Genomic DNA, 27,813 nt, shown 5'->3' with positions numbered 1-27,813 from the left:
AGTGCTCATAGAATATAATACATTAAGAACACAGACACATCGCCTTAGTTATATCTTTTCCACAATGTGCTTGATTTGGAATTATTATAATTGGGTTCCTGCTGCTGATTTTCTTGACATTCAGAGGAAAAACTCATCCGATGTGAGTGTGCTCCACATTTACTGGCTGAGTATCGCTGAACTAATTACAGGAAACCCAGTGGGGCCAGTGCGACTGAGCTGCTAATTTAGAGGAAATTAACAGCACGACTTAAACTGTTCTCATAACAAAGTTTTTCTACCTGCACGTGATCAATACACCTCCTGAATTTGGGTTGAAGGTGTCCAATTCCTCACCTCGACACAGCTGTGTCATGCACGTTTGTGTTCCTCCCTCTTGTGTGATTGTTATTCACTGTGTCCCAGTTCCACGACACACACTAATGCCTCACAAAATGCACTGTAAAAAATGTCTTATATGTATTAGAGCTGGGCAACATATCTATATTATATCATTATTATAACATATGACACCTATGATGTCTTTTACTGGTTTTGGAGGCTGTTGCAGAACGAGGCTTTTATTGAAATATTATTCACAGATAAAGTGTTTCCTTAAAATATAAGAGTAACTAAAATGTACATGTGTATCAAGCTAATGTTATTTTCTGATTCAGGTTAAAATCTTCACAGTTCTGTGTAAACTATTGAAATTATACATGTTGTGATTCAGTGCATCTACTGTCCTCTCTGGTCAAACACCCACTACTTCATTCAAATTTTGCCATTGTTTTTTTTACTCTCCAATTCAACCAATCAGCTCTTAGCCCACTTCCTGGCATTTTCCAGGCAATTTTTCAGGAATTTGGGGCTTTACCTTCAGAAGACGGGGTTTACCTTAACTCTTTAAGGGAACATTTAAGTATTGTCACAATCTTTAAATTTTAAAGATTTTATTTGTGTGCCTTTAACTGCACTTTAAATTAAAGTCCATTAATTCCTGCCAATTCTTTAATAAAGCAATTAACCAATCAGATTTTACCTCCATATCTGACGTGTTGCTTTTCACTTTACAATAATTTCTCATGATTTCTGTAAACTAATTTTTAATAAATAATAACACATTTTTTCCTTGCATCTGTAAAAAGTAATACATAAACTTTCCCGTCTAAACTTAAAGGGTAACAGCCATAATACAGACCATAAACGGCAGAAACCACTGTATTATTTTAAGAGCAGATACTTCCTTTTTATTTGAGAGTAGATTATGAATTGTCGCCGTCGTGACAGAAGCACAAACCTCTTAAAAAAGAAAACTTCTCATGCGCTCAGAGAAACAGTGCGTGTCCAGCTTTATATTAAAATATCTTATGTATTGGAACATAATCCCCCCCCCCACAAAAAATAAACGAGAAATGATTTATAAGCCTTATCGCCCAGCGCTAATACATATTTTTCACATGTTATTTTCTGTGCTGTCACCAGAGACGATTCACAAACACCATCTTCCATTTCCGTCTCTTTGTGAAGCTCTTATCAGGCCGTTAGAATCCAAGTATGCAACTGGGACACGGACAATATCGGCCTGCTTTACACCGCGTGCGGTTCATTAACTCCGAAATGAGAAAAAATGATGGGCAGGATGGCAGCGGGCCTTAGACGGACACACAGGAATTAGTGGTAATTTAGCGACTGCTGTCACACACACTGTGTCTTAATTATCATTTTTGATTGTCATCGTCTTACCTGCTCTTCTTCAGTGTAGACGTCGTCGCCGTTACTCCAGTTGATGGTGGGCGTGGGATCACCTGAAGCCTCGCATGTCAGAGTCACCTGCTCGTCCGTCTCTGAGATGCTCAGGTTCACCATGTATGTGATCCTGGGTTTGACTGTGACACACACACACACACACACACACAGACACACAATAAGAATAAGAGTGACTGTGGATGTTGGGATAAGTTCAGAGGGAGGATGAGGATCAGTGGAGGATTTTTCTGGCAGTAAAAACTGTGTTTAAGCTTCTTTCACTTCCCGGCAGCTAAATCCATGTAATAATTTATTTTACTGAAGTTTAAAAAACGAGCCAGTCTTTTTCTTTTTACATTTTTGAGGCTAAGTGTGGGGTAAAGTGGAGTGAGCCTGAGAGCACAGCAGCAAACTGTGACATGAACCCAGCAAAACTGACTGAAGAACTCTCTCTGAAGTAGATGTCGATCGATCAATCATTTTACACGATTCATCCCCCACCACGAGACATTTTACAACCTATTTGCTTCACTGAAACTGTCCAGACAGACAGATAGATGATAAAGTACTTATCCATTATACAGTTCTAGTTCTACTCAACTCTCCTCCTCAATGTGGGCGGAGTCTTCGTTGCACGGCTGCTTGAAACTGCCGTGACATGGTTTTCTACACGACACAAACTAGTGACTCGTAAAGCAGTTGTTTTGGGTGTAACTGAATCATTAGAATCAGTGGATTAAAAAGACTTGTTAGACCTCGTTAGAGCAGGAACTTAAAAAAAAAACAAGGTACTATCACTGGTGGAGAAGAAAAGAGAAAACAAGTAGAGCTGAGTCGTGCTAGAACTGGATAATGGAAAAGCACTGAGATAGAAAGAACGCCATCTGTCCATCCGTCTATCTCTACATAGAAGGACAGATACGGTTTTTGTGCTCAGACTCTCACAAAGAATTCAAAGACTTCACTCTCTACATTCTATAACACCATCCTTACATAAAACATTCACAACCCACACTGAAACAACACCTCATCTTGTATCGCCATAAAAAACCCACCAAAATAAACATACTATTGTTTTTCCCCCACCTACATACTCTCTCCCACACACACGACAACACGCCTTCCTTTAATATTAATATTAACACTTCACGTCATGTATGTTTACATGTAGATATATATATGTGTGTATCAGCTGGTCTATGAAACACTGGAAGCTTATTTCAGGTCCAGTTATTTATCCATAATGTCTAAAATAAAAGGAAAAACTAGAACAAGGAAACGTGATAATTGTGTAAAAGTGAAATGCTATAATCGTGTTTTTATAGACAGTGTATATGTAGAAATAAAAATTTTCTATATCACAGAATAAATAACAGACATTGAGCAGCGGTTTGTCATCAGACTTCATCACAAAAGCCACACAGGACTAAGGCAGAAAAGACTCTTGTTTGTTTCTGCAACGCTGTCAATCAGAAACTGGCTCCGCCTTCAGGCCCTTCCTCCAATCATCATGCAGATGCCCAGCGTCCACGCACCGCCCACTGCTCCACTCCCAGAAACTACTACCAGAACTACAACCAAAACTACTAAACTACCAGTATTAACAACTGCTGAACAACTACTACTAAAACTACTAAACTACTCACAAAACTACTAAACTACTACAAAAAATACTAAACTACTACTAAAACTACTAAAACAACTACCAAAACTACTAAACTACAACTAAAACTACTAAACTACTACTAAAACAACTACCAATACCACAAAACTACTACAAAAACTACCACCAAAACTACCAACCTACTACTAAAACTACTAAACTAATACTAAAACAACTACCAAAACTACTAAACTACCACTAAAGCAGTTTTTATTTACTCATGAAAATGTTCTATAACAGCGAGTAAATAACACACAACAAGCAGCTGTTTGTCAGGCTCCGCCTTTAACAAAGTTCCTCCAATCATAATGCAGAAGCCCGGTGTTATTGTTGTTACCCATGAATTTTCAAATTTATTTTTCTTAAAATTAAAATTAATTTCTTGATGAAGTTGGTTGAATGTTGTGTTTGATTAATTTCTGACTTCTTTAGTAGTCAGTAAATTATGTTTTTTTATAATAAATAAAAAAAGTACAGATACGCAAATTTTGTACTTAAGTGCAGTTACAATACAACACTGGATCCATACTGAGTTTCCCTTGTTGTCTTAGAACAGTCGTTACTTGTGTGTGTGTGTGTGTGTGTGTGTGTATATGAAAACACTTCTCCATACCAAACACTCTCAGACTGAGCTCCTGCTCGCTCTCTCCAGCTTTGTTCTTAGCGATGCAGGTGTAGTCTCCTTCATCCAGCTTGGTCACGTCCATGATTGTCATTTCAGAGCCGTCTTCATTAAAGCTGTACTTCTCTCCGGCCTCCAGAACCGCCAGACTCCTGCGGAAGAAACACCAGTGTGTCAGAAAATCATACAACCACATTCATTCATGAAAGAAAAAAACTGTTAGTAAATGGTGACCCTCAGGGTTTACAGAAGACATGGAAAAGATCAAGTGATGCAGTAATGAAAAGAAAAGAAAAAAGAGCTGGAAATGTTTGCAGATATGAGCTGGATGATGTTTTTTTTCTTTCTTTTTTTCTTCAGCAAAGCCTTTTGACATTCAATAATAATAATAAGTGACGATAAGTGGAAAAAATAAACTCATGTTTTTATATTTGTTTTTTAAGTGGTGTGTAAACACTTAAAAACAACAGATTTCTCTGACTGAGAGCCTATATGTGGTGACATGAGACGTGATATAATGTTAGATATCATCACACTGTATCATGATAAAGCATCTGTGATGACGTTGCATTGATAATCATCATATTTATTACATCGAGTGATTCAAAAAAATACATACAACAAAACTATGCTCAAAAACTCTCTTAATAACACTAATTATTTGTGTTATAGCAGAATTATTATTATTACTATTATAAATAATAATAATAATAATAATAATAATAATAATAATTATTATTATTATTATTATTATGACGCAGAATCACGACCACGTTCACTGGTATTTCAGTTCAGTGACTGTGTCAGACGGAGTCTGAAGTACGAACAAATCTTTTTAATGATTCAGTTACAGCCAAAACAACTACTTTACAAGTCACCAGTTTGTTTGTTTGTGTCGCGTAGAAAAACCACATCAAAGCAGTTTCACGCAGTCGTTACTATGACGCCCACATCGAGGAGGAGCTATGAAGTCAGGGAAAACAACGTGACTTATACCAAACTGAGTCGAGTTAGAATTGTACAATGAAAAAGCACCGTATGTGTTTTCAGTCAAACTCTGACCTGTTTGCTTTCGTCTCACTTTATTATCGCAATGTTGCTGTTGATTCTGTCTCTCTTGCCATAAAATCACTTCCTGTGTGCAGCGCAGGGAATGTCAACTACTTTGATTATCATAAAATCAGTTTGAGTGTTTCTTTATGATAATTAAAGCAAATGTTGTGATTTTTAAGCTGAATAATTTCACGTTTGGGACAAAACAAGACATGTGAGACACCTTTTACAGGTTTAGGAAAACACTGATCAACATTTTTCAACATTAAATGATTAATTAAACCCTAATGTAAACACGGCTATACTGAGAAAACCTGAGAGCTGATACATTTAATCATTATCGTGTGGACTCCTATGTTTTCACAAATTCATGCAATTCTGCTTTAAAAAACAAAACAAAACACATGACCAACAGATGCTCCTGTCCTCACTGCACTTTGTGACCCACTAAACTGTCCACAAAGCTTCTCAGTGTCTTGGAAACGAGATGAACAGGAACAGCGGAACAAAGCAGGAGTCTATCAATGGCTGTATTCAGACGTGCAGTATAATGTGGCTCCTGATGACACCGGAGTCTTCAGGTTTCACTGTTTTGTACTCACCTTTTATTCTCTTAGTGGAAGTGTCCTGTTGCACTGAATAAACTAGTGAGCAGAATATCCCTCATAAACAGCACCGTTCCTATTAAACTCTGACGCGGAGGTCAATTTTAGCCGATTAATTTGCTTTAATAAGACCATTTTTCAAACCTGCCATTGGTGATCATCGCTCAGCCATGGTTGCTAACGGCAAGTAGCATGACAAAAAACAAATTATGGGTCAATGGCTGTATTTAAAGGCTACTTTTGCTGAAAATGTGTGTAAACTCAACTATTAAAGTGGAACTGGGCAGGATTTACCCTAATTCAACAGCTTTAGAGTCACTGTGATGGTAAAATGTCCAAATGTCAAAATGTAAGTAGAAAACCATCCTTGCGAGATCAGGGCCACAGATCTGGAGTCTTCACACTGCGTTCACACCAGATGCGATGCCAGTTTTTCTTTAGTAAACTATGCTAGCTAGTAGTTTACAATTTTTTATCAATCTACTAGCTGCAAATTTTTAGTAAAATACCAGCTGAAAGGAAGCTAGTAGTTTACAATTTTTAGAAAACTACTAGCTGCAAGCTAGCTAGTAGTTTACAAATCTTAAATAAACTACGCTAGCTAGTAGTTAAATCATTTTTAGTAAAACACTAGCCGCAAGCTAGCTCGTAGTTTACAATTTTTAGTAAAATACTAGCTACAAGCTAGCTAGTGGTTCACAATTATTTAGTAAGATACTAGCTGCAAGCCAGCTAGTACAATTTTTAGTTTTTAGAAAATTCTGATTGATGTTGCGATAAAGATATTAATATTATTAATGAATTTCCCTGCCAATTGTATTGTAATAAAGTCATATTTTTAAGTAAGAATATGCGTTAGGTGTTGAATCTTTTCTTGCTTGCCACAGTGAATCATAAGAGAATTCCAGTCATGTAAGACGTTTTTTTTTCCAAACTCCAACTCAAATATTCACTCAACAGCAGCAGAAAGAAAAACACATTAATGCACTTTTTTCTTTTTTAACATATTCTGTTGAAATTCTGCAAAAGAAACCAGGTTATTGAAAGTGTCAGAGCAGTGAGGAACAGCTGTGTGGCTGTTCTGACCTGGAAGCCAGAATCAAATTACACTCAGGTACTGCAGTCACAGTGTGTCCCGGGCCTAATACAGAATAACACAATTTCTTTATTTATTTTAAAAGCCAGGAAAAATGTGGTGGCTCGTGATAAGTGCCGAGATTTACCTCGTCCACGTCACCATGGGTTCGGGATAACCATCGACTGCACAAGTCAGCATGGCCGGCTGCCCAACGTCCGCTGTGGCATTTACCTCCGACTGCCACACCCTGATGGTGGGGAGCACTGAGACATGGAGATAAAGAAAAGCAGCAGATACAGAACATATTTATCTGCAGTCACATTTAAACACACAAACACAGAGCAGCAGAAGGGGAAGCAGAAACAGGCAGTGACAAATTCAGAAACACTTATTTTTAGGCAAGGAGCTCAGAAGTTGCAGGAAACAAGGCGTCATTAGCAGGCGCACATCTTTGATGCATGGTTGCTCCGGGCAACCGTTTCCACGTAGATGTCAAGAGCCTGGTTCCCGCCACGGCTTTCGTTTGAACATTTTGGGACACGTCACACACACACGTACACAAAAACAGGAAGAGAGAGGGGGGGAGGAGCTGCTCACCATTCACGACAACCTTGATGATCCGCAGGTCGATCTCGCCGCGGGGCATGAGGCGACCCTCGCAGGTGTACGAGCCCTCGTCCGTCTTCTTTATTCCACGGATCTGAAGGTGGTTGTTGCTCAGGATCTTAAAGCGAACTGTCGGGAAGAAGACGGAGGAATTCAGGAGTCCATCGCTTCACTGCAGATGTTGTAGCGCCACCAGGGGTCAGGGGTCATCACCTCTCACTAAGTGTTCACTACCAGCTACAAAGCTAACTGGTAGTTTAGTAATTTCAGTGTTTCCCCCAGGATGGAGTTGTAGCAGTGGTGGTGAGTATTCGCCCGCGTGCAAAAGCAAAGCGCAAAGTGCACCCTGCCTGCCGGGAGGTTCCTGTGTGTCTGCCAGCACCAGAAAGGCTCTATTTGTGCACAGTAATGAGCATCGAAATGTGTGTCTAGCTTACATATGAGGTGTCTCAAGCTTTAGGAAAATACGCTTTTATTGAACACAATAACGTATAATCTTTTAAACAATCATTGACAATAATTTAACAAAAAATATATGAACAACCAACCATATACAGTAACTTGAGACAGCTTTCGTAGGTCACAGTGGCCCTCGCACATAGTAATGCTACGTTCGAGACCGTAGGAATTTTCCAACCTACCAGAAGTCGGAGTCCTTACTTGTGAACTCGGCACAAATCCATCTACCGCGACTTCACGGAGAATCAGTTATCTGACGCCACACAACTAGAGAATGACATGCATCTGGAAATTTCAACTGGGAAATTCCGACCTCTGATTTTGTCTTTGAACGCAGTATAAGGTCCACCCCGGGAAAAAGAAAACAGTGCATGTGGAATACCTACAATCTTTGTATCAATGGATCTTCCAAATGTTGTTTATTTCACAGATGAGCCTACATATATAAATATAGCCTTTAGGCCTATAGGCCTAGATGTGTTTCCTTGCTATTTCTATCAAATCATTGCGTTTGCTGTAACGTTACTGTGCGATAGTCACGTGAAGTTGCAGGACTGTTTTCCCTTCGGCGAATGATAATCCTGAATCTGTGAACAGTGTTGCTTGCTTCATGGTTGACATCTACCCGGTGCTTGATAAAATTGTTGTGCTGACATTATCAAGTAAGCTCAAAGTTTCTCGTTGCACCTTCTCCAAACCTGCCGCTAACGGAGTTTAGCGCGCCCCATCACCTGCATCAACGTATATAATAAACGTTGAATAAATTTAATAAACTACAAGCTTGCTAGTACTTTACCAATTTTTAATAAACTACACTAGCTAGTAGTTTACCAATTTTTAGTAAACTACACTAGCTAGTATGTCACCATTTTTTTTAGTAAACTACACTAGCTAGTAGTTTACCAATTTTTAGTAAAGTACACTAGCTAGTATTTCACCATTTTTTTGTAAACTACACTAGCTAGTAGTTTACCAATTTTTAGTAAACTACACTAGCTAGTATTTCACCATTTTTAGTAAACTACACTAGCTAGTATTTCACCATTTTTTAGTAAACTACACTAGCTGGTAGTTTACCAATGTTTTAGTGAACTACACTAGCTAGTGGTTTACAATTTTTTGTAAACTATGATAGCTAGTGGTTTACCAATTTTTATTAAACTATGTTAGCTTGTAATAACTTTTTTTGTAAAATACTAGCTGCAAGCAAAGAAGCGCAAGTGGTTAGTACGCTGCAATGCGCAAGTGATTATTATTAGTCGCATTAAGTGACAACAACAACTCATCGTCAGTAACCTACTAACTGCAAGTTAGTAATTCTTAAGGCTTTAGTAGTTGCAGACAATTGTGGTATCAATTCACTCCAAGCCAATGTAACAGTAATGTTTGGTAATTACTAAATTTAATATAAAGTTTTTAGAGACTTGCGCCAAATTGGTGCAACCCCACCCTTGTGGTTTACTTAGGTGATGTTCAGACACCTAAGGTGATGTTAACTAAATGAATAAATAAATAAGTATATTTTTAAAAATCCTCACCTGAGGGTAATAATGATTAGCAGATAGTTTTTTAAGATAAATTTCATACTGTTTATGAAAATGTCTGACTCTTCTTTCATCAGCCACAGAAAAATAAAGAAATATGACGAGAAGCCCACAAGAATCCACTCAGTGTGAAACAGACAGAATAAATTTAATCATGTTGTAAATAAAAATGTTATTACAATCCATAAATGTCCTGGTGTTTTTCATTTTCCAGTGAGGAACACTAACAATACCTTACATGTCATTTATTTTATTATTTTTTCTCCAGCATCAGGGGTGAAAAACAGTGACTCAATTGTATATTTTTAAATTCTAAATCAAATTAATTTTCCTTACACCAGCCCAGAATCAACTCTGGAGAATAAAAATGGCAAAAACAGCAACGAGAGTGGGAGAAAGAATCTAACACTGGTTATTATTCTGTATATGTGGTTGTTTTTGCTAAACCAAACCGACGAGAGGAAATGAAAGAGAAAAATCTCACCGTCTTTGTCCAGCTGTATCTTTGCTCGTTTATATTTCCAGATGACAGTGGGAGGAGGTGAACTGACCACGTCACACACGATGTTGGCGTTGTCTCCTTCGGTGAACTCTTGCGGTGAAGGTACATTTGTGAAGGTGATTTTCTCTGTTATAAACAAGAAAAACACTTTTTTGTTTTACCCATTCAAACTGACATTTTTTGTCCACAAAACAAAATATTCAGTTTTAATGATTTCTTTGTTTTATGGGGCAAAGAAACCAGAAAATATTCACATTTAAGAAGCTAAAAAAATCTGAGAATTATTTAATATTTTATTTTAATTTATAAAAATATAATATATAATATAATATATTATTTATATTATTTAAAAAAAAAAAAAAAAAAAAAAAAAGACACTCAAAGTGATTAATTTAGTAATGGATTAATAATAGATTTATCTTTGCAACCCTGTACAATACGAAGGTAAAAGTTTCAAATATTATTCTGCCTTTTGTAGCTGGAATTTGTCTCCCACACCAAACCCTGTAGAGAAAATTAGCGATTTCAACATCACATCACACAGGAGTTGTTGATCCACTGCTGCCTCCATCAGTAAATTCATATGTCTTATTTTGTCACTACGGTGTTTGAAAACCTTTGTTCAGATTAACTTAAGTGACAGAAACTGACCACATGAGGCAGCAGTAGACCAGCAGCTCCTGTGTCCCCACAAGCTAAAATCACAGATTTTCTCTATGGGGTTTGGTGTAGGGAAAGTAATTACAAACAAAACAAATAATTTCAAATGCCTAATTCACTAAAATAAGACATTTAAACTTATTGACAGAGGCAGCAGTGGATCAACAACTCCTGTGTGCTGTGATGTTAAAATCATTGATTTTGGAGTTTGGTGTGGGAGAGTGAGTGTCTGTCTAACAGTGAAATAAAGATGTGAACATATTGTTGATATATTGTAAGGGGCAGCAAAGATGAATTGATTACTAAATTAATCACCAACTACTTTGAATAAATAATAATAATCAAAACAAGTTTCTCAGATTTTTTCAGCTTCTTAAATGTGAATATTTTTTGGTTTCTTTGCTCCATATAACAAAGAAATCATTCAAACTGAACCGTTTTGGTTTGTGGACAAAAACAAGACATTAGAGCACATCATTTTTTCATTGTATGGAACAAACAACCAAGCATTTACTCACAAAAAGTCAAAACCTCCGTCTCTTTCTCTCTGTGTGTGTTTTAATACGTATTACTTTCCACACACTCAGTTCCAGTTCTAATAACATTCTTGTATAAATGCTGAAATAACACAAAAGTTCTGTTTGGAGAATAAAAATCAAGGGGAATTTTTTTCTTCTTCTTCTTCCTGATGGACATTTTGTGATGTTTGGCATTCATGGAAAATAAAAGCCATTACTCACAAGAAGTGCACAACAGACAGGATCATTAAGCACCCCTCTAATGGTCTTCCGACCGTTTATTGAACTGATGAAAAATCCATCCTCACTTGAAAAGAAAAAGAGTAATGTGTTGCCCTTGAGCAGTCAATAAAATAGGATACGAGTTCAATAAACATGATTTTTTTCTCTCCGTCTCTGTGTCTTTGTATCTGTGTGTGCATGTAACTCTCAATAATTTCCGTTGAGGTTATGAAGTATGAAGTGGAAGAAGAAGAGGAGGAGAGGGAAAAACTTACGAAAGATTTTCACTTTAACGGTCGACTCGGCTTGCTGGTCTCCGTTGGTGGCGACACATTTGTATGTGCCGGCGTTCTCGGTCCGGGCTTTGTACAGCGTGAGCGTGGATGATGACTCATCGTTGCGGGTGACGGTGATGTCGGCTCCGCTCTGTTCTATCCTGTCGCCGCTCGGCCCGAACCAGTCTATGTGCTTGGCGACACCTACGACTGAGAGCAGAGGGTGGAGAGCAGTAAATAAGACAGGAAGGTCAAACACACACACACACACACACACACGCCGTGGGATTTCACACCACCGATCATAAAAACATGTTCACGACTTTATTTCACTGTTAGACAGACTTTTCTGACAGGAAACTGAAGTTTGTTAACCACTCACTCTCCCACACCAAACCCCATAGAGAAAATCAGTGATTATAACATCACAGTGCACAGGAGTTTTGATCTACTGCTGTCTACATCACTAAGTTAAAATGTCTTATTTTGTGACTTCTGTGTTTAAAAATGTTTACTTTAGTAACACAAACTGACCACAAGAGGCAGCAGTAGACCAGCAGCTCCTGCGTCCCCACGAGCTAAAATCACTGATTTTCTCTATGGAGTTTGGTGTGGGAGAGTGAGTGGTTTACAAACTTTAGTTACTGTTAGAAAATTCTGATTTCAACCTACAAAAACTGACCCCTGCTTAAGTCTACAATATGTATGTATGTTCACGTCTTTATCTCACTGTTAGACAGACTTTTCCAAAAAGCTGAGCAGAGCTAAAATCACTGGTTTTCCCTATGGATTTGGTGTGGGAGAATGAGTGGTTTACAAACTCCGTGAGATGAACACGTGAACATATTCTTATGATATTGTAGTGTCTGGATCTCAGGTTTGTTTGCAAGATAATTGTGAGTCGCAGCCTTAATTGGTTGATATTTACACTTTTCTTTTTTTTAAAGTGATGTATATTTTACATGAGGGTTTATCATTTGTCCTTCATCTGAATATGAAGTCAAAGTGCTGTTCGTTAGCTCGTCTGCTGCTCATGAAATAATCTTAGGCCAGGAGAAATCTCTAAAGTAGATAAGCCCGGTAGGGTATTTTAGATCTTTAAGAAGCAGCCGACCGATAATAAAAAACCCTCAAACTCACAATTAAACAAGATAAAGCCACCTTAACGGCACATAATTGGAACTTCAAATGAAACGCCAACTCCACACCAAGGTTATAATTATAGTTTTGGACTTTTTGCTTTAAAATTAGTTAGTTTTAATTAGTTGTTAGGGTGGATTTACTTAGTTTTTAGTGTTAGTTTTTTGTAATATGGAGTATTTGCCAGGGTTCAAGATTCAAAATGGTCAGAATGAGTATAAAAATCCAGCAAAAGATGCCATTTTAAAAAAGTATTAGGATGATGATGAACAGCCATCCCCGAATCAAATAAAACAGTCTACAAGAAAGTAAGTTGGACCAGGGAGTAGTCACAGGCTTGGAGTTGCTGTCCGTCTTGATTGTAAGTATTTAACGTTTTTCAGATTACAAACGTTAGATACTTACAATTTTTTTTGTCGGATGTCGACGACGAAAACTTGTGGAACGAGCTCCAGACAGACAGTGACTCTAAGCCTGGGGAGCACGACTTCTGGGGAGGGAGGGAGCGCAAAAGAGTCGGAGCAAAAGAGTCGGAACAAAAGAGTCGAAACAAAAGAGTCGCAGCAAACAAAATTCTGATCATTGCAAAAGAAAAAGTGTATTTTCAAACAAATAAAATACAATATTTTTGAAAGATTGAATCTACATTTTTTTGTGTATTTTTGTGGTTCCCTCTTGTTGTTTGTGTTGTTTGCTTCTTAAAAAGCATAAATCTAATTCCATATTTCTAAATTTTTATGACATTATAATTCCTGTATTTCTATTAAATCTTTGGCTTTGACTGTTGTGAACGTCATTGTTGTGCCTTTGTTTCTAACCGTGTGGAGCATGTGTGTGTTTCTGTTTGAACCTCCTCTGCCTTTGAAACGTGCTCTATAAATAACTCTGCCTTGCCTTTTGAGTGCCAGTTATCTATGAGACTATTGAGCTATTTTTTAATGATGGAAGCACGTGGTTGTGTATAAGTGCTCGCAGCAGCAGCAGCAGCAGCAGCAGCAGCAGCAGATGCTTTCAGGACACGTCTGTGTTAAAGCTGCTGTGCCAGGCACACGGTTCAAAAGGTTTGCACTTAGTCTTTGTAATTAATCATGCGTTGTTGTCTTTATGGTGCAACCGTCTCACATTACCTTTAAAAAGTCAGGCGCACTTACACCTTGGACTGACTGGTATTATAAAAGGTGGATATATTAAGTTAATGTTTTATTTTTGGAGAACATAAACATCGAGTTTTGTTGCCTGTGGAAACTAAATTTCAGTCAAATTCAATTTCTTACGTTCCTGTGAGAAATGGAGTTAAGGGGAAATTAAAGAGATTTAAGGCACTTTTGCATGACACAGCTGTAGCTCTACTCAACTCTGTTTGCTCACAACGACAGTGTCTGACCAATCAGTAGAATTTGGAAATAGAAGTAGAATTTAAAATTATAAGTAGATTACTATAAGTAGGTTTTGGAAATGTAAATAGATTTTGGAACTTTAAGTAGATTTTGGAACATTGAGTAGAATTTGGAAATATAAGTGGATTTTGGAATTTTAAGTGGAATTTGGAACTCTAAGTAGGATTTTTAAGTCTATTTAACTGATCTACAGTTGGACATTGTTGGCTTTGATTCTTGTGTTGGATGTCGCGCTCATGACTCTTAAGTGACGACACTCTCTGGCCAATCAGTGGCCAGCACTCTGTTGACGATAAATAAATCCTTTTTTTCTTTGCCAGTCCCTGGATTTACATGGAGTAAGTATTTTTATTGATCTTTTGTAGTCGTATAATCCACATTCTGAAATTCCTTATATAACAACAACAACAACCATCAGGACATTTTCATAATGCTTACCTTCACACATGAAGAACTTGGACTCTCCGATGCTAATCTCACCATAACTTGGTGTAATCTGCACTTCCAGTGAAACTGCGACAGAAAAAGAACAGAATACAAAATTTAGACTTTTTTTTTTTTTTAAAGGACACAGTGTTTAAAGATCCACAAGTGTAAAAACTGTTTCAGAATTATGACGTACTGTGACTGCTGAAACAAGAAAACAACCAAGTATAAAACAGGTATGGAAACAAAAACTGCAGGTTTGTTAATGAAGTTTTGTATTTTATCAAAAATATCTAAGAAATTCATTCAAATTCATTTACTAATTCAAAAATGATGTTATAGATAATGCTGTAAATGAGTCGCTCTCGTCGGGATTTAAACCATAATTTGGGTCACAGTAGTTTTCCATCTTTAAAAAAAAACAATGAGTCTATATTTAGCAAGTTCTGAAAACAATAGTTTAAAAGAGTTTTAGAAATCATGTGGTCTTGTCTTTAAAGATAAATTTAGAGTTGAATCTCTCTGTGACGACCTGCACTTCAACAGAACAAAAGGAGTAAAAATGCAGAAGTTTGCACTTTAGAGTTGAATAAAACACAAAACTTCAGTATTTCCTGTAGAATCTCCCAGAGAGGAAGTCAATGAGCTCCTGAAGTTGACTAATAAGTGAGACTGAATGAAAATGAAGAAAATCTGTGTGTGTGTGTGTGTGTGTGTGTGCGTGTTCATACAGAGTTGTTGATGCACACTTGCAGAGAACATGCAGCATGTTTTCTCTAATAGCAGCAGCAGCAGCACACGAAGTGGAGAAAAATGATTGATTTGTTCTTGTCACATTTAAAAAACATTCCTCACACACTTTTAGTGATATTCTGTCCTTTGACTGGTGTTTTCCTTCAGAGAGGTTGATTAATTCTGGTGAACGAGAGACACAGATCGTCTGAACCCTAGAACTTTCAACCAAAAATGTCATCAGATTTTTTATTAAGAGGCTTTTGTTTTGTGGAAACACTTGATATTATACATATATACATATATATATATATATATATATATATATATATATATATATATGTATACACATACATGTGTGTGTTTTTTCCCCTGTTTTTTAAATGTGCTAGGGATAGGGAAAAAGAACGATACTGTGAAATTGCTGTTACACATAAGCAGTAAAAAAAAATTATTGACATTTCAGTCCACTAGAGGGTGCTTACTCCTACTATAGATGTTGGGTGAGGTTATCGCAATAAATGATTTTGCTAATATGTATTTTTGCAATATTGTTATAATATCGTATTGTGACTTAAAAATCATGATTACATCGTACCGTGATTTGAATATCATAATAATATTGTATCGCAACTTAAATATTGTGATTATATCGCATTGTGACTTAAATACCGTGACAATATTGCATCATGACTAACATATCGCGATAACATGGTATCCCGACTTAAATATCGTGACAAAATTGCCTTGCCACTTAAATATCTCAATAATATTGTATCGTGACTTAAATATCATGATAATATCGCATTTCAACATAAATGTTCCCATATCATCACACATATCTTGATAATATCACAATGCGACTAAGTATCATGATAATATCGTATCGTGATAATATCGTATCATGACTTAAATATCGTATCATGACTTAAATATCGTGATATCGTATCTCAATATAAATATCACGATTATACTGTATCATGATAAGGTCGTATTGTGATAATATCGTATCATCACTTAAATATCGCAATGCTACTTAAATATTGTAATATCAATATCGTATCATGACTCAGTAAAAGTTATTTCCGTTGAGTGGAACAGTTCAGGTTGGAACGGTTCAGCCCAGTTCAGTAAATGACAGCAGTAGATGTTTGTCCTCTTTTTTGTTTGTGTCAATAAATTTACAAGTGTTTACTCTCAATAAACAGAAATAATTGTGGCTGATTGAAAAATAATTAGCTGATTTCTTGACAACCAAAATAAGCAGCTCTAATAATAATAAAAAATAATAACAACACATGCTTCCTGGTACTGGAAAGATTTAATCAGAATCAAATAAAAGAAGTACATTAAACTACTTTTTAGTAATTTACTGCCACTTCCCCGTGTCAGAACTAACCCTTATCCTATCACAGTATTATGTTAATCTCATGTTAATTCCGTGGATAACAATTGTGTTCTAATTGTGCCGAGGAAATGAGGAAGGTTTGTTTCCACTTAGGCGAAGCGCACAACTCATTTGCAGCAGAGACACGATGAGGATTGTTTTTAAGTGAAGTGAAGTTCATTTGTTCGGCCCATTATCACATTCACTGCTTCACAAAGCAGGGAAAACTTCAAAGAGACAAGAAAAGAAAGAAAGAAAGAAAGAAAAAAGAAGTAGCACAAAACAACAAAGAGCTGAGAAGATGAAAAAGGCTAACGCTGCACCTGATGAAGGTGAAACAACAAAAGCCACAGTAAAGACAAGCTTTTCTTCACACGAGTCAGAGACAGAGAGAAAGTGTGGAGTCAGACGTGAGCGACTGGAGCAGGATTTACTGTGAACTCAAGAGCTCCGAGCACAGAGTCTGCAGAGTCATGGAGAAACACAGAAAAATATGCACACAATAGCATTTTATCTGAGGAACTTATTCATGTGTTTTATTATTATAATAATAATAATAATAATAATGATAATATGTATGTATATGCTGCTGCTGCTGCTGCTGCACACTAACAGCAGTACTTAACGCAGTCCGTTACAGAACTGAATTCAATAATAATAATACTGTGTCTAAACCTCCAGACGTAAACAGAACATTCGAGGAATATAACAAACACACGGACTATTACCAAACTACAGAATAATTTAATTTTTTGATCTTTCGAGAATAAAGTATTTTTATTATTAAAATAAAGTCTTAATATGATGAAAATAGAGTCGCAATCTTTTAATAAAAAAGTTGTAATATTATGAGAACAAAGTAGTAACATTATGAAAATAAAGTCGTAATCTTTCAAAAATAAAGTCAGAATATTATGATAATTATGTCGTAATCTTTCAAGAATAAAGTCGTTATCTTTCAGGAATAAAGTTGGAATTTTATTAGAATAATTTTGTAATCCTTCAAGAATAATTTTGTAATCCTTCAAGAATAATGTTGTAATATTATGAGAATAAAGTCGTAATCTTTCGAGAATAAAGTCGTAACATCATGAGAATAAAGTCGTAATCTTTCAAGAATAAAGTCGTAATATTATGAGAATAAAGTCGTAATCTTTCAAGAATAAAGTCGTAACATTATAAGAATAAAGTCGTAATCTTTCAAGAATAAAGTCGTAATATAATGAGAATAAAGTCGTAAAAGCTGAAGCTGCCACACAAAAATTAAGGAAGTCGTACCAGTAGTTACTTCCACATTCACAAATAAGGTCTACAGAAAAGTATTAATAAACAGTACTGATATCGATAAAATCATGATCATGCTGGTAATCCACCATGATAGAACACAATCATTTCAAATTCGACACGGATCGCAATCAGCCAAGACAAACACAGAGCCGTAAAAGTGACGAGTCATGTCACATGGACACGGTTTGGTTATGGAAAAGAGTAATAACGAGCAGACAATTACGCTCTATTATTCCACAGACTGGTCCTAACAACTGGCATCATCTTTTATCGCCAACTGAAGAATCCTTAGCAACGGCGCGAAGACAATCTACTCAGTTGAGGGCCATAAAAATCAAGTCAAGTGCTGAAAACAAAAGCCTCGGCTCGGAAGTTGCGAGAGGGTTTCGCTCTACGTGCACCATATGGCAAAGAATCATTAACATTGGAGGAGGCAGCAGCTGCCATGGTGACTTACAGCTGTAAGGACACGGCTCCAATTTACTGATAACACATGAGGTTATGAATTATAATCTGGAGATTGAATGACCTCTGAGACATCTTTTAGTATTTCACCTCTGTGTTTTTAAGGAGAATGTTTTTTAAACCATTTTCAAGAAATTCTGTACAATTTAGGACTTTTTTTCGGTCCTTTTATTTCACCCAAGATTCATGTTAGCATTTAGCTCAACTCACTATCACTATGGTAACTATAGTATGCCGAGTTCCTGGAAAATTATTTTTTCTCCAAAAGATCACATTTTTGAGGTACCAAGGTTAATGAAATACGTAAAAGTGGTGCAAAATGGCTCAGTAGTGCCCCCTAGAATGAAACCTGGGTGGAGAAAACTGGAATTGAGTTGCACCAAATTCCATGAACATTGGTGGAAATGTGCTACAGCCCAAGACAAACAAAAAAGTCTATTGCAGCCATAGCCTCAACTCAACAGGAAGTTGGCTATTTTGAATTTTGATGTCCATCTTGGCAATTTGCATGTTTGGTAAAAGAACAAACTAATCTGAGTGCGTTAATCATAGCAATATAAAGATTTATATTCAATTTGTACTAGAAGCGTCAAAGATGAAACGTTACCAAGAGGTCTCGCACATTCAAATGGGATTTTTGTCATTAACACTGTCTGTATCGCTTATTCTCACCAATTTTAACACAGTAATGAAGGGATGACGGTTGAATTCATAAGATCTAACAACTCAGAGTTGGGGACAAAGCAGATGGAACAAGAGAACGTTCATTTCAACCAGAGACTTGTCTTGGAAGAGGAAAACATTTCAGCAGCCTAACAAGTCAACAAAGACAAATTGAGGGGGGGAAAATAACGTGCATTTTATAAATCTCTGCCTTCAATACGTTTCCATTCTTGGACACGAGTTTGGAGCCACCATCTGCCGAGCAAATGCATTAAGAATGAAGACCTGATTTTTGTCAAACGCACCATGTGTTCAGGCTGAAATAAACTCAAACGACAGAAGACGATGAGCGGGTAACGCCGCGCGGCCAAGATTTCACCGCAAATGCAAGAAAACGGCACCAGTAAATGAAACTCGTTTGAATGCAACATGAGAAGCGTGGCTCTCATTTGTTCATCTACTGCCGCCCTGAGCAATGTCACCATGTTTGGATTGAGGCGACCGTGACGTGAAGAGACAGACTGTACTGTCAATAATTCATGTCTCTGTTGGTCATCGACAACACCTCACTGCTGCTGATCGTCACATATCTCAGTTCATTCACACAAAAATACTGCATGAGTCGAGGTTCTGTTTATTTAGGACAAAATGTGACTGCGTCCTTCACATTTTAGTCTACTTAAGTCTTTCTAGACGTAAAAATGTACCAGTATTATATCAATAGCATGATGTGAGACAAGATATCTGCACAATACGACGTCTTTTTCTGCTTTTAAAGGCAGCTGCAGAGCTGATATTATGATATTGAATAAGCAGAATTCATAGTTAAGGGATGCATGTTTTACAATAAGGGTCACAGGTCAAATATGCTTAAGTAACACTTAACAGTTAAGTACGTCTTTTTTCACTGCTATTATAAATATATAAAGTAACGCATTTCTAACTACAGTGACTTAAGGTTTAGTGAACAGATTACGGACATTAACAGTAACGTTATAGACGCCTGAATTATATATGAATTAATAACTTCATTTCAACAGAATAACATTAATGAATGGTTAAGTTAAGAGTTAGCAAACGCTTATAACAGCATTATAGCAAACTTTTAAACTTTTGCTTTAATATATATATATAACTTTTAATGATCTGAGAGGAAACAGGAAATAGAGTAAAAATTAGGGATTTTTTTCATAACTGATTAACCTGTTGATTATTTTCTTGATAAATGTCAGAAAATATCAAAAAAATGTGTTGAATGAAATTATTTGTTTTTTGTCCACAAACAAAAATGTTTTTTTATTGTGCAAAGAAACCAGGAAATATTCAACATTTACGAAGCGAAAAAACCACAGAAACAAAAACACTTAAAACCAATGAATCGGAAATATTTGATTAATCCATAGATCAAAATCATCGTTGCAGCCTCACTAAAAACATCCACATATTCTGTTTAAGGGAGATGTTGTGAGGTTGGGGATTTCTTCAGCAATGTAGAGCGACTCCATGAATGAACGTGATGTGCATTGATGTCCTTAAGCTACAGTGATGAGCAGCAGCAGCAGTAGCAGCAGCAGCTTTAAATAGCCTCACGTCGCCAAACCTGGACTGTATCTCTTCATGACTTCATGTTTTCCCCTACAGGAAAACACCGACTTACACACAACGTACACACAACGTTCAGAAATAACTGATAAAAATGTGAGGAAGGACAGTGTGTGTGTGTGTGTGTGTGTGTGTGCATGTGCAGGCCATGGCCTCACTGCTGAAGCCTCTGTGGTTATCTGAGTACGACACCTCCGGGGCTGGTGCTGCTGCTGCTGCTGCTGCTGAGTCTCTGGATGTTGTAGTAAAGCCTTAACCCGAGCCATGACTCGCTTCACTTGCTGTGTGGGATTATGCTCATTATCTATTCTGCCTGCGTAAAACACACACACACACACACACACACACACACACATGAACTCTGCCAAACTGACAGTCACAGTTAAATCTCAGCCTAACTGTCTGTAATTAAACATAAACAAAATAAAAATGTGATCCGTCCTTCAAATTAAAGGTTCACGACAGCTGGAGCCGAGAATCAACGCAAAAACAAGCCCATAAAAACGTCTTTAGGGCTGCAACAATAACCCAATTCATCAATTACTACATGAATTATTATAGATTGATTCACTATTTTTTCATCAATTAGAACAAAGTTCCTGTGATTTTTCAGCTTCACAAATGTGAATATTTTCTGGTTTCTTTGCACCATAAAAACAATGAAATTATTAAAACTGAATAATTTTAGTTTGTGGACAAAAGACATTCAAGAATATCGTTATTTACAGGTTTTTGGGAAACATCTATCAACTTCTTTCAACTTTTTCTGACATTTTATGAAGCAAGAAAAAACAAAAACATATCAATTCATCAAGACAATAATCGACATATTAACCCAAACCTTAACCCAGAGTAAAACACATCACAGTCCGTTCAATCTCAGTTTAACTCTCTGTAATACAAGATTAACAAAATAATCCCATCTGTCCTTCAAATTAAAGTGGCACTGAGAATCAAGACTAAAACAAGTTTATAAAAATGATATTAGGGCTGCAACAATGAACATATTAATCAATGACTATTTTTAGAAACTTTAAAGTTTCTATGATTTTTCAGCTTCTTTAATGTGGAATATTTTCTGGTTTCTTTGCTCCATGTAACAAAGAAATCATGAAATCATTTTCAACATTTTCTGACAGCAGAATCCCCCCCCCCAAAAAATATATCAACTAATCGATAGAATAATCCACAGATGAATTCATCCAATTTGGATATCGTCACATTGCAATATGACATCTGTGGTGCTGGGTTCAGGCTCGGATCTTACTGCCTGTTATCCAAGATATACAAAAGAATTAAAGGTTGAAATTAAAGTTGCATTGAGAATCAAGACTAAAACAAGCTGATAAAAACTAAATTATGGCCGAATTAATGACCCAATGTATCGGATACGACAATAACCATCAACTAAAGTCAATTGAAACCAAGTTTCTGTGTTGTTCAGCTTCTTTAATGTTGAATATTTTCCGGTTTCTTTGCTCCACATAACAAATAAATCATTAAAACTGAATCATTTTTTGTTTGTGGACAACAACAAGACGTTGGAGGTTTTTGACAAACACTGATCCACAATTTTCAACATTTACTGACATTTTATGGACCAAACAAGTACTCGATTAATTAAATTAATTATGGAAACACTCGTTAGTTGCAGCTCTAGTTTGAAGTAGACACAGCACAGTGGGGAAATTGTCTTTCTATCACAGGAGCAGAACATCCAGCATTTCATAATTCATTAGTAACAGTAGACCCACAACCGTGAGAGCCACAGCACATGGGTTTTACTAAAAATGGACAGAGAAAATGATCTTTCGTCACAGTTTTGATGTCTCTCTCTCTATATGTATGACATAATATAGTTACAAACAACACCTCCTGTTCTTATTTCAAAGTAAAAGCCCTACAAAAACATCCATGAATCCAAGAGAAAAGCTATTTTCCATCAAAGCTTTATTGTAAAATATTTGCAGTCAGGCTGCAACTAACAATTATTTCCATATTTAATTAATCTGTCACTTTTTTCCTCGATTAATCCAATACTTGTTTGTTTATTTATTTTATTTTTTCATTATTTTAAAATGCTTGAATGCCAGTGGAACAGTAAACTTGTTTTGGAAATGTTCTTATTAGTCAAACACAGGTTGTGAGTTAGTGAAGGCGTTCCTCTTGGGCTGCTTTTTTTTTATTAAGTTTTTATTTTTTTCTAAGTTTTTATGAAATGACTTAAGCTGAAGATTTCAGTATCTATATTATTTTTAAACTTATGTATTCATTTAGTGGTGTATAGACTTGAGATGATATAAATATTTTTCCTTATTAACCAAAAAAATTGCGATACACAAATTATCGCTATGACAAAAAACAACCTTAACAGGCCAGAAATATCGTAGATAGGATCCATATTTTTTTGTGAAAAATGTACAATTTTATAAGATTATAATAAGTCACGATAAAAGATGTTTCCCCCCCCTAGTGGCACATGACAAAAATAAGGACTACAAGGACTGTATGTTGGTGAAAAGTTAAATATTAACGTTCTACTCTGTTCACGATGATCACAATGATAGAAATTCACCACTATTTTAACTCACTGTCTGTGGTTTTTCATCATAATAAGCGATATTATCAACTATTGTCCAAAAACTTGTGGCGTATTTAAAGAGTAGAGTTCTTAAAGGTGTCATTGTCAAATAGAAACACGATGTCCGACAGAGCAGAGACTCCACAGCACACACACACACGGACACTTTGATTACAGTGGATTATAGAGACGTTGTTAGCTCGCGGTCTCAGAGCAGAGTCGTCCGTCTTCATCTTCAAGTGTCTCTTAAAGACTCTGCGTCCGTGTCCGGAGCTCGTTCCTCCCCTCGCACCCAAACACGCTTAACCAACACTTAAGCGTGCAATTCCACTGCTCTACGTGATCCACAGTGACACTTTGTCTTATTGAGCGGGTTTTTAGCGCCGATCGACTTTATGTGATTCCCCCTCTGGATGAAAGCTTCTGCTAAACGACTAAATGTAAAATGTAAATTAGACAAATGATTGGGGAGGATGCGATGAGTGTTTGTACTGTTGTTTTTGTTTTTAAATAAAAACAATTTGTCTCATTTCAGCTTGTTCTGCTGCTTAAATGCTAATATTTCCTTGGGCTTTTGTTGCTTCTCTGTGACAGAAAATTGAATGTTTGGTTCTATATAAAAATATATATCACAATATAATGTTCAATAACAATAAAACACAGATTCAACATGTACTTGACATTTATAAAGTGTTAGTGTATTGTGCAGACACACAAAACCACCAAAAAGACTATGAGTTTAAGATTATATCACGAAATTCCATCATTATATCGCAATGATAGATATTTCACAGAATTTCAAAATAAAAGTGTCTGTGCTAATATGGAATGATGTATCGCCTCACAATAACAGTGTACTTATAATGCAAAATTAATCTATTACTAAAAATAACTGTGGTTAATAAGGGGTGGACCACATGAAATGGAGTGGAGGGCCATATGTGGCCCGTGGGCCACGAGTTTGAGACCTCTATAGGACATAACTATAGGTAGACTGACGAACTGAACTAATGTTTGCCATTTTTCAGCAATCAGCATTGGTTTATTATTATTAATTAATTTGTGAAATATTTTTTATAATTTTCGTTATTGGAAAATTATTTTGTTTTTATGACTGTTCCATGTCGTCAATATTTTGTTTATACATTACTTTTATTGAAAATGCTGTATATAATGTCACTGCAGTGTTAAGACATTATTTTTGTATTATTTTATATCATTAAACAGTTGAATTTTATCCGTTTGAGGTAAAACAAAAACAACTTTATGACCTTTGACCTTTCTTTATGTTCTGAATAAATAGAGAAATCCTGCACTTTTAACTACATGATTGTCTCACAATGTATTGATTATGACAGAATCGTTGTATCGCGATATTATTGGTATCGTGGACCATGTATCATGTATCGTATCATTAAGGTATAACCTGTGATTCCATCCCTATAAGGCATAACTGCTATGAATGTTTTACTGATTTGTGAAATCTTTTAAAACACATCTAACTGAAGAAACCAAACCACGTTTGAGCATGATATGGTTTTTTTGGGCCACATCATTCAGCTCTAGGTATGGCAAATATTAACAAGACATTTTAGGGCATTTTCATTTATTCACATGTTATGGACAAACCTATTTATCAACAAGGTCACAGATCTTGTTACAAACCACCACCTGAAATGTTTACTTTTAAATTCACTGGATCCAGAAGAACTTTGCGGATCTGTATAGAACTTTACCTGCTTATATCTGTTCCCATCTCAATCTATTCGTTATAGCTCTCATCGTGATTCTGCAGCTCACAGCCAAGACCATTTAGTGTTTTTAATACTCACTCACTCATTCACAGTGAACACATTAACAGGGTTTTTCTTCACTGTTTAACTCAGAACAAACCCAGCCATTCAAAGAGAGCATTTAAAAGTGACATTACACACCCACAGAGAGAGGGAGAGAGACACACACAGAGAGAGGGAGAGAGACACAGAGAGAGAGAGAGAGCGAGAGTATTCACTTCTTATTAGTTTTAAGGAACAAGTGAGTATTTGCTTGCCGCTCATGTCTCTCAACCACAGTTAGACTCACTTCTACTAGTTGCTATGGAAACGTGTTTCCCATCTCCCCACATTTTGACATCACTGCTCTCTCTCTCTCTCTTTCTCTCTCTCTCATGCTGCTCTGTGATTGGCTCTCAGGGTGCAGCCTCAGAGGAGCGACTGTTAACATTGATGAGGTTTTTTTCAAAAGTTGCCATCTCTTATTATCTGGATGTTTTGGATTCACTCGGCAGAAACAACAACAGTTTTTTAGTTTTTGTTTTATAGAAATAACTTCACACGATTTCTGTCTTTGCACCTTTTTAACATTTATTTTCCATGCTGAATAATGGCTTGGGTTAAGGCATAATATGACGATATCCAAATTAGATTAATCTAATTAATATGTAGATTATTTTCTTGATGAATTGATATGTGTTTTGGTTTTTCTTGGTCTGTAAAAAGTGTTGATCAGTGACGTTTTTGTCCACTAACCAAAATTAATTCAGTTATTTTTTTTAGATGGAGCAAAGAAACCAGGAAATATTCACATTTAAGAAGCTGAAAAATCCGAGAAACTTGTTTTAATAATTGTGAAAAAAACAATTACTCGATTTTCAAAAGAATTGACGATTAATTTACTAAAATTACAATTCACGATATTATTGCGATGAGTGAAAAAACAAGTATCATTAAACCAGGCCAGAAAGGCATTTTTGTGAAAAATAATTACTTCAATAAGAGTCACATAGAAAGTCCAAAGGAGTTCAAGTGTTCCAGTTGTCGTCGAAAAGTCGTAAATTCCCAGTTGAGGTCGGATTTCCAAAAAGTCGGAGCAACCTCCACAAACCCCGGCTATGACTTGAGTCACGAGTAACACTCTTCTACTTTTACTGTTAACAGCACATCTGCCTCATTTGTTTCACGGTTAATCCGTCGGATGTGATGTCACGACGAATAAATCAGTACATCTTCATCTTCTGCTACATTAAATTTGCTAAATATAGACTTTCCTCTGCTGCTGAACATGGTTTTCCCGCTGGGAACAGGTGGTCACGGTCACCTGCCAGGAGCTTAGAGTTTACACAACAAGAGGTTATGATTAATATTCATCACAATCAATGAGAGGAGCCGGACGCATCATGATTAGTATATGAATTTCTTTTGGCCGTTATTGATTTTTGATGCTTTTTTTTTGGCCCCATATATTTTGCCAGTTTTCTTTTTTTTTTCCTCCATCTGACAAAATAAAATTTATCAGGGAAATTATTTTAACGAATATTGAACAACACGAATGATCAGTCTTCTCTAATCTACATTTTATCAAGTTTCTAAGAACAAAAACATAAATATAACAGTCTGTATGTATTTGTTTGTCACACATTGTTTAAACCCATTCACACAGCACAGCTGTCAGGGACAACTCGAGGTTAAGTGTTTCGCCCAGAACATGTGTAGACTAATAGAGCTGGGAATTGAACCTTCGACCTTCCAGTTGACAGACGACTCGCTCTACCACTCAACCACCATTGTCCCTTGTGTAACTTGCACTAAATGGTCGATTAATAAATAATTCAGCAACACATTTTTTTTGGTTATGTCAACGATTAGTCATTTAAAGATAATAATACTTATCTTTACAAAATACGAAATATCTCATATAAATTCTCTTTGGTCAAAACCAGCAGTCTGAATACAACCTTTTTACTGTCGGGGAAGCTGAGGGTGACTTTTCACTTGGCTTCATAATTCAATCTGACTAACAGTCCAAAGAAATCCAAAAGGTCAACATGTAACAGTAAAAATACAGCAGACACATTCTCCAGTTTAAAGAGGAACTTTGAAAGTCTGGTCGCGTTTTCACCTCTTTGTCTCAACGGAGCTCCCCCTACAGTTTCAGAGCTACATATTTTTACAACACCACCGTAAACATCCATCTATCATCTACCTCTTTATCCTCACTGTTGCACTGTTGTTCACTGCATTTGTTTTTAACGGGGCTGGCAAACAGGAGTCGTGGAGTCATGTCCATGCCCATGCTGGTAGACATGTTTTTGCATGTTTCTGTGTTTCTCAATTCTCGCCATGGAACTCGATTCCCCAAGTTTTCCCCACAACTTTCGACAAGGGAACTTTAAATAATTGTAAATGTAATAATTGTAAGTATTGTTTGTCAGATTATCTTTGACATTATACAAGTTCCAGACAGATAGTGACTCCAACCTGTGACTACTATCGGTCCATTGAGCTGTTGCTCCAATGCTCAGTAGCCAATAAGCAGTCAGCTTCCTTAGGATAATGGTCAGAATTGCAAATAAAAAGCCAGGGAGCACAAAGACCAAGTTTGGGAGCACAAAGACCAAGTTTGGGAGCGCAAAGAACAAGTTTGCGAGCACAAAAAACTAAATTGGGAGCTCAAAGAACGCAATAAACAAGTTTGGGAGGGCAAAGACCACGTATTGGAGCATAAAGAACAAGTTTGGGAGCACAAAAAAACAAGTTTCCTCCGACAACGGTTTTCTCTGCTTCTTTTCGCCAGCTCTGCCATGATGAACGTGTAGTGGC

The 27,813-nt window shown here is 36.5% G+C and overlaps 1 protein-coding gene across 1 annotated transcript in view; it reads right to left on the bottom strand.

Annotated features, from left to right (window-relative positions):
* Positions 1-27,286, bottom strand: part of ncam1b (neural cell adhesion molecule 1b) — an 84,245-nt gene extending 56,959 nt beyond the window's left edge. The window contains exons 1-8 of the mRNA XM_058633367.1: positions 27,211-27,286; positions 14,511-14,585; positions 11,536-11,745; positions 9,843-9,986; positions 7,347-7,484; positions 6,895-7,012; positions 4,005-4,165; positions 1,726-1,868 (exon numbers count right to left, since the gene is read on the bottom strand). Coding sequence (XP_058489350.1) covers positions 1,726-1,868; positions 4,005-4,165; positions 6,895-7,012; positions 7,347-7,484; positions 9,843-9,986; positions 11,536-11,745; positions 14,511-14,585; positions 27,211-27,286 — 1,065 coding nt within the window. The remainder of the gene's footprint in view (positions 1-1,725; positions 1,869-4,004; positions 4,166-6,894; positions 7,013-7,346; positions 7,485-9,842; positions 9,987-11,535; positions 11,746-14,510; positions 14,586-27,210) is intronic.
* Positions 27,287-27,813: the final 527 nt, after the last annotated feature.

Source organism: Solea solea, chromosome 7 (genome assembly GCF_958295425.1).
Source record: "Solea solea chromosome 7, fSolSol10.1, whole genome shotgun sequence".
Lineage (NCBI taxonomy): Eukaryota > Metazoa > Chordata > Actinopteri > Pleuronectiformes > Soleidae > Solea > Solea solea.
Note: the sequence above shows the minus strand (reverse complement) of the source record. Positions and strands in the feature narration are given on the sequence as shown.